We start from the raw sequence: 11214 nt of genomic DNA on the forward strand, positions 1-11214 counted from the left end.
CATATTTGCATTGACTGCAAATAGTCATTGGTTGCATTATGCCAATATTACTCATGGTTTAGAAATTGTGATTAAAGTAAACGCATGTTGTATGTGTTGCAACAAAATTGGAAAAGGGATTATGTCTGGATTCGATTTTTCTCTTTCTTTCAGGAACATTTGTTAACTGTAGTCGGATTCATTTTTTGGACTGTTAGAGTCCATGTAAACATGTTTTCAGATATTTTTTCTGTAATTGTCATTTTAGACGGCCACAAGAACATACCTCAATAAGAGAAATTTTAAAGGAACTGAGTGAAAAGATCACTCAAACGGGCATTTCCAAATTTAACATCAATCGTGCAGCATTCCTTGATGGAGCTATATGAGGCTTTCGACGGATGTCATACAACCCAAACCACACAATGTCCATTAAATTCTCTGATGACAAGGGTGCAACTGAAGAGGCTGTTGATCTTGGTGGCCCCCGAAGGGAATTTCTACGGCTTCTTATGGAAGCACTTTCTCACTCGAAGATGTTTCAGGGATACGAAGGACACTTGAACTTGGCCCTTGATTCCTCTGGTATGTATAATTGCAAAAGATTAAAGAATAGAAATAATAAAGATGCCAAATTTTGTAATATTTGTTTTGAACCACACTTGTTATAACATTGTGCTAGTTAATTTCCTTTATTTTACAGCTGTGCGAGATGACAGATATTTTTTTGCCGGTCAAGCCATAGCTGTCAGCCTGGTTCATGGAGGCCCAGCACCATGTTTTCTCTCTGATACCCTCTTCAACTGCTTATTGAAAGGACCAGAGATTTGCAGACCAGCGATTGAAGATATTGTAGACCATGACCTCTATGAGAAACTGAAGAAGGTTTGAGGATTTGTGTGATATGATAGGTTATTTTGTAAGGCATGCTTTAAGCTATTTTCTTTTGGATATTTTGGATAACCTGATTGAAACCCTTCGAATGCTGTACTTTACTTAAGTATTTTTGTATTTAGGTGTCATACATTTCTAAATGGATAATTTAATACTTATAAAATATACATTTAATTCTTTGGAAACAGGTTTCTGAAGCAACAACACTGGAGGAGCTTCAGACAGCTACAGAACCTTTGACAGATTACTTGGCAAATGCTGGCTGTTTGAGACCTCTTACAAGTTTGATGGACAAGAATCAGTTACTGGAGGATGTTCTAATGTTTCAAGTAGTTCACCGTGTCCGTGGTCCCTTTGAAAGGTACATCTTGTTACAATAAAGACTGAGTTTACTTGGATCAAGGGTAAAGAAGATTTTATTGTTGTTTCAACCATATATAGCAGTGAAGTACATGAAATAACAGTTCTCCAGGTGTGTGAGAGGGTGTGACAGCGAGCGAGCAAGTGTTTGGTTGTGTGTGGGTGCGTGTGTGTGAAAGTGAGTGAGAGCGAGTTTTTGTGTGCACTGTGTGTATGGAGTGACTATCTTTTCTGTCTTCATTTTGTATACTTAGGTTTCGCGATGGACTGAAAACATTTGGAATGATTCAGAAGATCCAACAACATCCACAGGCTTTTCGTTCTGTCCTCTGCTACAGTCGAAGGAATCTTACAGCAGACATAATGGATGAGCTATTCGAAATCAGATGGTCAGTGACCGGAAGCAATAGACGAGCAGATGAGAACCGACTTGTTGCATATTGGAGAGATTACCTGCAGGATGCTGAAGGTTGACATTTTTTTCTGAGTTGTTACAGATAACTGTACTAATATTTTATAATACAGTAACTGATATAAGAGATGTCTAAAGCATTTTTTAAATTGTGATACATGAACAGGAGAGGTTGGTTTTGTTTTTGTCGGTATGTATGAATCAAATTTATAGCACTGTGAATGATTTTATGTTTTATGTTCGCGTTTGTGATCAATGAGCCACTGCGTAAAGTATTAATTTACATTTACATTTATTCATTTGGCTGACGCTTTTCTCCAAAGCGACCAAAATATCCAAAATACTCAGGGTTTTGGAATGGAGTAAACTTATTTCAAACAATTTGTTCCTCTGTGTTGTTCAGACAGAAGTTTACAATACTTTTAGCTAAGATTTTGTTACATTTCATTCTGTAAGAATAGAATTGTTAGTCATGCTGTCCAGTTCACATTTATATCCAAACATCTGAAAGACATGCACTTAAGCATCTGGTTTAATAAACTCATTGACAGTTATTGAGGTAGTTAGTCTTGTTAGGAAGGATTGCTGAGCTTAGTGCTATTTTATTGTCTATCTAAGATAATGGTGGTTTGTTGGGAGATGTGAGGTTTTGAGTTTGCACATACAATGCCATGCACCTTATTTTGTAAAGTAATTTCTCAAGTCAATAGTTTGTTACAATAAATGTTTCAAACTCTCAAATTCTTCATCTTTAATGTTATGTACAATGTGCAACTCCATCTTTTTTCCATCTCTTTTTAACAGAACATAAGAGATGAAATTTCTTCTAGCAACAGTCTTCATGTAACTCTCTTGTTGCAAGAAAATTTACAAGACCCAAGAATATGTCAATCCCATGATTACCATCATCTTGTAAAGGATCAAATGTCTGACGTATTTCATTAAGGGTTGTGTTATATACTTGTAAATGAATCTCAGGAACTACAACTTGGTTTATCACGTCATAAGCAAATGGCAAAGTGTCAACACTAATTGAAGACTCATTCGCTTCAAATACACTGTTTACAGCCAGGTTGTTCTGTCCAACACGACTAATAATTCCTCTGTACCACAACTGCAAAGGTGTCATGTATCTTTCTGTAGAAAGTGCGTGGTTATTCCATTGGCTTGTGAATTCCCTAACAGCTCTATGGATTCGTGGCACGTAAACGTAGTGCAAACAAAACAGGTGCAGTTCAGACAATGAATCGAGAATAAATTGATTCTCCATGAAACTGAACAAATCAGAGAAATGGTATGATACTACACGATTAAGTTCAGCCCAAAGTCTTTCAATCCTCTGATTATGGACACTGCGTCCAGCTATGATACTTCCTCTGTTCAGTCCTCTTCTTCTAAGCATGAAGCGAGCCACCTCGATGTTCTCCATACCACGATCACATCTGACTCTTGATGGCAATCCGAAATTCCGCACCCCTCTTTGGAATAGGGTCAAAACACTGGAAGCCCTGTTATTGTCTGTGCAGTCAAGATATATAATTGTACGACTGTACCCGTCAAAGCATCCATGGAACACCGTCCTCCATCTAACCAATTTATGGTTTCCATCGATGTGCCTGTAAAAAGAGGAAATTGCAGTAATTTAAATTTTTTGTTTGAACTCTAATTATACTAACTAGTTAGATTTATTTTGGGTAATTACAGCACCACAGTATGAATTCCAAAACTATAACAATTTGGGAAAAAGTGTAGAATAATATAATTATTTCATATTTAACTTGAAATAACACATATTAGCTAGGAAAAAAATAGTATTTTGTCACATACCATAATTCATTTGGACCTCCGACACTGTAAATTCTGCGACGGATGGCTTGTCTACGTCGAAAGCTTCGTCCGACATGGTCAATGTTTTGCAGGACTTGGCGTACCCTCCACCGCTGAATGCGGAAACCCCTTGAGCGAAGACTTCCCCTAACATAGGTCTCTCCAGCATTTGGAGTGTTCTCCAGAATTTGCCTAATTGTTAAAGTCAGATTCTCGTCTGACAGTTGAGTGTAGTCATTAGATGGAATCGAAAGACGTTGTCTGTGGCGGAATAAGGTTCGCCGATCTATTCCAAACATTAAAGATATTCCCTGCCAGCTATAACCCAGATCCAAGCAGTGGTTAATTTGATCGGCTGTCAAATCATACCGCGGGCGACCAACAGTCCCACTGCGAACTGTTGGTGGGATGTAGTTGTAGCTTCCTTGAAGTATCTGGCTGTCAAAATGTTGAAGAATTACATTCACCGCATTACATATCGACTCCAGGACAGTTATACAATCTTCAGAGTCTTGGCCTCTTGTACGACGAACTACATTTGTAATTGAACGAACTGTCCGTGCATGGTGTTGTAGTTCTGTGAAGTATGGAATTGCAGGATCTGTTTGTAAAAGTTCTATACACTGCAGGAACCGTTAAAAAAGAAATAAAAAATTCGTCATAGTTAGCAATAACATGCTGATAATTACACAGAAAAAAGCCAAACGTAACGAATAATAAGAAATACTTCATTGTTTACATTCATTACACGAGTTCGAAGAGGTAACAACGTTTTTTCCGGTAACAACGAAACAACTTCCGGTCACAATGAAATTTTGCGCTCTCTTCCTCTTAAGTGCATGCTTGCACTACCTTTGTGCAGGTGTAACTGGTTGTGAGAAAGCATCTGTTTCATACAAAACTAAATTAGCTTTTCAAACGGTAACCAGAGTATTTGAACCGGCGCTCTGTGTAAAGCCAGCGGTCCCCGTTACATAAGCAGAAATGTTTCACATGTCACCGCAAGTATAATTTAAATACGCAAGCGTTTTAATGTATTTCACCCTAATCGGCCTCCCATATTGTTTAGGTTTGTTTGCACGCATCGAGTTTATATGTATGCGTGAAAAAGTGTACATGCATGCATTACTAACATAATATGTATTGGTATGGATTTCACATTAGTGCGCACATGTTTTTCATATGTGTTTGCTTGAACATCCAATACTATACATGTATATGTGAGCAATGTATATGTGTGTATGCACGCTTTTATATATGTATTCATACGCGCAGTTTGATTTACACCCTATACGGCGCCTCATACTTGACCTATGCCTTCTTGTTTTATAAGTGCACTCTATATACTGAGTTTTCCATTGTGAATAATATGTTTTGTTAAAATATATGTTTTGAAATGCAAACTAAATGCAGCATATGATATTGGTTAACCAGTACACAAAACAGAGTTTTTTCCACAAAATACTATGTTTAGTAATTATAAATTTAATTAATAAATATTAAACTGTATTTTCGCCATGCTTTTAGGCAAAATAACAAGAGTCAAAGAGAAAGTGTAGCTAAAATGAAATATGGTAAGGGCTACATTTCTTGATGTGACTTTTAGTTTGACAGCGGAAGTTGTGGGTTTACGCGTCTACACGTGACGCAATTACGCATCGACGCGTCTAACGTCTGTACACGAAGTTACGTCTAAAGACATTTTTGCCTAAATGGCCTTCCATACAGTCCGCACCTGCGGGTAACCCAAATTGGACGTGCAAAAATGACGTACAAAAGACGTCGTTTAGACGTGTCTTTGCGCAGTGGGAGCGTACATGAAAAAGAAACAGATATAATGAATACACTTATTAATTAATGTAATACAAAATGTATAAAAACACATTGAGCGTATCGGGAAACGAGTGTAAAACAACAGCAGTCACGGTATAAATAATACCCGAAACTGCCGTAAAGTCCTTCGATTTATTTCAGACAGGAAGTGACGTCAGTTTCGCGCATGCGCGGAACAAATCGTTTCCGGACGGATCGGGTAGCAACAGGCTAGCAGCAGCACACAGAGACTGAACGTCGATGACCGACACGATTGTGAAGCAGTGACGGGAAAATACTGAAGCAGCTGCGGGCCTGTCCGTCACTACTCAGGCTAATGTACATAGCGGACATCCTCATGAATCCTCAGTTTTACAGATGTTTGATGTTTGTCGTCTTTCGTTGGGACAGTGAGGGGCAGATCGGGTCACTATGAGTCTGAGGGGTCTTGTCTCCCCGTCACTATAGTGCTGTCTGCGCGCCTGTATGCGCTGTTTGCTGTGACCGCTTTCAATGAGTCTGTTGACGAACAATGTGACATTTCAGACGTTTAAAACTCAACTAATCGCGGAGAAGTTCAGGGAACGAATTTATTATAAGACGCCGCTGTATCGTTTCAAATCCGTTCAGAGAGAATGAACGACCGGCGGATTCTCTCGTTAAGTTTCATTTCAAGGATTCTTGACGGTCTTGTGAACATGCGGAAAAGTGTCTTTATTACAAACTACAAAAAATTCAAAGCTCAAAACTTCTGTGATTTAAAACACCAGACAGTTTTATAACCTGAGGGTCTTGTTGTAACCGGTCAAATCAAAATCCTTTAGAAGTTATTGAATGATTTAACTCTCATTCAAAAATATCGATAGACTACACCGCAATATTTTTTCATGATTGTGTATCGATATTCAAAACGCTACAATCATTGATATATATAATAATATAATAATAATAAATAATAAGCAGTTTAATATTTATCCATCATGAATAAGTTGAATATTGTTAGATGTTTTTATGACAACTGCTCTCACTTTGCTTGGGTTTCTGTAGTTGATTTGTGATGTGGCCGAGATGTTTTTGTCATTTATGTCACACATGGAGATAAATGTTGGTATTTGATATAGTGGACAGCATCTTGGTCAACAATTGTTGTTTTTAGTGATGTTATATAAGTGAAGCTGAGTTGAGTTATTGACAATGTCTCTCTAACATCTCCAGTTCACACCAACAGTGATTGACACCTTCAGTAAAGCTCCTCCTACATCAAACCACCAATAAATACCAGAAAGCAACAAGCAGAAGAATCACTTCAGGTGTAAGAACTGAAATCTTCACACAGTTGTTGGAGTTTGTGGAAGAGAAGCTTGAGAACACGAGAGATCCAGAACTACACACAACAGAAACTCAGAGGACTAAAGAACACAGAGGTTGGTTTCTGTTTTTAAATCTTTATTTCTGACAGTGGAGGAATTATTAAGCTTTCATTTATCTGATAAACCACAAATGCAGAAGATTAGAACTGAAAGTGAATCACTAAACTGCATCAAGTGATCATAACTTGATCTGGTTGTGATCTGGTAAAGGTTCAATAGAATCACATGTTTGGCTATAAGGTGACCATCGTTCTGCTTTGAGTTTGTAGAGCACAGCATTTTGACCCTTTTTTCACATTTTCATCAGTCTGTTGGTTTTTTATCGTCTTATTGAAAAGAAAACATGCATTTGTTCTTTTACTCGACTACATGAGACACAGTCTGTTGGTTTTTAGTTGTTATTCTTTCTTTTACTCGACTATATTTTTGGGGGCATCGTTTCTGCTGTACTGATCTTAAAGTGACAGCAGCTTTATAAATCACAGTCTGTTATTATTGTTAATAAAACAACAAAAGACAAAGAAAATCGTCACTCAATGCTCTTGACTGGTGTGACTCTAATAAGGATTGATCTATATTCAATTTATACAGTGAAGACTATGTAGTGTTATTTCACATCTGATGACTTTTATTTTGTACCTGAAAATATTTTGCATTGATTCTTGACTTATACTTGATTCATTCAATCCAAACCACTGAGATATCATGACAGTAATGATTTTAATTATAAAACACATAATTCTGTAAAAAAATGATTATAATAAACATACATTTCCGCTATGGATTGCAAAATGAATTATTTACTGTTTTTCTGCTTTTTCTGCTGAAAATGTCATTACTGTAGTCTGACTGAATTTTATGTTGTAATTGAAACAGAATAAAGTTAAAATATTCTCTTAGGATGTGGTCGTCTTATATGGCAAACACTTTTATCCAAAGCAATACTCAGTGCACTGAATGACTGTGTTCGCTGAAAATGAAACTGTGATCTTGTCTTGTGATGTTGTTTTGTACAATTGTAAAACTGTGTTTAACAGATAGTTTTGTTCACTTCAGATATGATGGAAGAGAATAAGGACAGTCAAGATGAAGTAAAAGATGCTGATCAGAAACATCAACGTGCACAAAGATTCCAGAAAGTTTCACTGGAAGAAGCTCTGAGAACAGGAGACAAAAAGAGTGAAAAACAGCACATGAGAATTCACACCAGAGAGAAACCTCACGCATGTCTACAGTGTGGAAAGAGTTTTACAGATACGAGTCACCTTAAGACACACATGAGAATTCACACTGGAGAGAAACCTCACGCATGTCTACAGTGTGGAAAGAGTTTTACAGATACGAGTCACCTTAAGACACACATGAGAATTCACACTGGAAAGAAACCTCACGCATGTCTACAGTGTGGAAAGAGTTTTACACAAACAGGTCACCTAAAGACACACATGAGAATTCACACTGGAAAGAAACCTCACGCATGTCTACAGTGTGGAAAGAGTTTTACAGATACGAGTCGCCTTAAGACACACATGAGAATTCACACCGGAGAGAAACCTCATGTATGTCTACAGTGTGGAAAGAGTTTTACAGATACGAGTCGCCTTAAGACACACATGAGAATTCACACTGGAGAGAAACCTCACGCATGTCTACAGTGTGGAAAGAGTTTTACAGATACGAGTAACCTTAAGACACACATGAGAATTCACACCGGAGAGAAACCTCATGTATGTCTACAGTGTGGAAAGAGTTTTACAGATACGAGTCGCCTTAAGACACACATGAGAATTCACACTGGAGAGAAACCTCACGCATGTCTACAGTGTGGAAAGAGTTTTACACAAACAGGAAGCCTTAAGACACACATGAGAATTCACACTGGAGAGAAACCTCATGTATGTCTACAGTGTGGAAAGAGTTTTACAGATACGAGTAACCTTAAGACACACATGAGAATTCACACTGGAGAGAAACCTCATGTATGTCTACAGTGTGGAAAGAGTTTTACACAAACAGGAAGCCTTAAGACACACATGAGAATTCACACTGGAGAGAAACCTCAGGCATGTCTACAGTGTGGAAAGACTTTTACAGTTTCAAGGGACCTTAAGACACACATGAGAATTCACACTGGAGAGAAACCTCATGTATGTCTACAGTGTGGAAAGAGTTTTACACAAACAGGAAACCTTCAGACACACATGAGAATTCACACCGGAGAGAAACCTCACGCATGTCTACAGTGTGGAAAGAGTTTTACACAAACAGGAAACCTTCAGACACACATGAGAATTCACACTGGAGAGAAACCTCACGCATGTCTACAGTGTGGAAAGACTTTTACAGATACGAGTAGCCTTAATACACACATGAGAATTCACACTGGAGTGAAACCTCACGCATGTCTACAGTGTGGAAAGAGTTTTACACAAACAGGAAACCTTCAGACACACATGAGAATTCACACCGGAGAGAAACCTCACGCATGTCTACAGTGTGGAAAGAGTTTTACACAAACAGGAAACCTTCAGACACACATGAGAATTCACACCGGAGAGAAACCTCATGTATGTCTACAGTGTGGAAAGAGTTTTACAGTTTCAAGTCACCTTAAGAAACACATGAGAATTCACACCGGAGAGAAACCTCACGCATGTCTACAGTGTGGAAAGAGTTTTACAGAAACAGGAAACCTTCAGACACACATGAGAATTCACACCGGAGAGAAACCTCATGTATGTCTACAGTGTGGAAAGAGTTTTACAGTTTCAAGTCACCTTAAGAAACACATGAGAATTCACACCGGAGAGAAACCTCACGCATGTCTACAGTGTGGAAAGAGTTTTACACAAACAGGAAGCCTTAAGACACACATGAGAATTCACACTGGAGAGAAACCTCACGCATGTCTACAGTGTGGAAAGAGTTTTACAGTTTCAAGTCACCTTAAGAAACACATGAGAATTCACACCGGAGAGAAACCTCACGCATGTCTACAGTGTGGAAAGAGTTTTACACAAACAGGAAGCTTTAAGACACACATGAGAATTCACACTGGAGAGAAACCTCACGCATGTCTACAGTGTGGAAAGAGTTTTACACAAACAGGTCACCTTCAGACACACATGAGAATTCACACCGGAGAGAAACCTCACGCATGTCTACAGTGTGGAAAGAGTTTTACAGAAACAGGAAGCCTTAAGACACACATGAGAATTCACACTGGAGAGAAACCTCATGTATGTCTACAGTGTGGAAAGACTTTTACAGTTTCAAGTCACCTTAAGAAACACATGAGAATTCACACCGGAGAGAAACCTCACGCATGTCTACAGTGTGGAAAGAGTTTTACACAAACAGGAAGCCTTAAGACACACATGAGAATTCACTGGAGAGAAACCTCACGCAGGTCATCAGTCTTTTGCATGACTTCAGTGTGGAAGGATTTATGAGTAACCTCAAGAAGGATACGAGAACTCAGAGCGGAGAGAAACATTTCACAGTTGAAGAAACACAAGATAACACTTACTGTTCTAGTTGTATTGGTCTTTAATCTGTACTGTATCATCATACATGTTTTACAGGAGACTGTATGAAAGAAATGCATCAGTTCAAGCTTTAAAACTTGTTTTGTTCTGTATTTAAGTTCTAGTTGTTTAAACCATAAACACTTAATTCAAGTTTTAATCAAATCATTTTCTCTTAGGAGGTGTTCATGTTATATGGCAAACACTTTTATCTAAAGCAATACACTGCACTGAATGACTGGATTCCCTGAAAATGACATTTTATGTTATTTATTAATAAATGAACATGGACATTGAAAAAATGTGTATACTGTACACCAATACGGAACACAAATGTGCATTTACATAATGAGGGTCTTTCATTAATATGTTCCACATGCATTATTATTCTATATGCATTATTACTTTTTGAAGTGTTTTACTATTCTATTACTTGCTTACAATAACCATTAACTTTGAATACTGTGATAAAATGTAACCAGTGTGTGAGCTGAGTTAACCAAGAACTAAGGGCTGATATTAAATGTATTTGCTAGAGGAAATGGTATGTGTGTGTGAGTGTCGAGAGCATGCAAAAGATAGAGGAAGTAGCAGGTGGCAGCTGAAGTCTCAGGGTATATGCTGTTGTGGAAAATTGATCTTGTAGTTTCAAAAAATTGCTCAAACAAAGAAGGTCCAGGTGTCAAAGACTAAACTTTATTTGTTCGAATCAAATAAAGTGAGATCTTCCCGAAGCATCTAAAGTTACAGTGTTTTCAAGCCCATATTTATAGCGAAACTGATGCAACTGATGTCTTCCGTTACACCAATCGGGTAAATTCCTGTTATGTCTTATTTTTAATAACCAATAACCCTGTTTCTGCCACCAAAAGATCCCAGGCAACAGGATACGTATTTAATCGTGGTTGGCACATTGTTATCACAAGTCAACCAATAAAGAATCAGGATTTCATAGACAAATATCTCATGTGCCCTTATTTGGACACTTTTCCGGGGTCTTCCGACTAACATGATTTATCATTGGCTTTTATTA

At 37.9% G+C, this 11214-nt stretch overlaps 1 protein-coding gene across 1 annotated transcript; it reads left to right on the forward strand.

Annotated features, from left to right (window-relative positions):
• Positions 1 to 7715: 7715 nt before the first annotated feature.
• Positions 7716 to 10714, forward strand: LOC306894862 (uncharacterized protein; the record flags this gene model as incomplete). Its single annotated transcript, XM_079457701.1, has 1 exon — positions 7716 to 10714. The coding sequence occupies one exon, from the start codon at positions 7716 to 7718 to the stop codon at positions 10104 to 10106; it is 2391 nt and encodes a 796-aa protein (XP_079313827.1). The 3' UTR covers positions 10107 to 10714.
• Between the last annotated feature and the right edge of the window lie 500 nt (positions 10715 to 11214).

Source organism: Barbatula barbatula (genome assembly GCF_947034865.1).
Source record: "Barbatula barbatula genome assembly, chromosome: 5".
Classification (NCBI taxonomy): domain Eukaryota; kingdom Metazoa; phylum Chordata; class Actinopteri; order Cypriniformes; family Nemacheilidae; genus Barbatula; species Barbatula barbatula.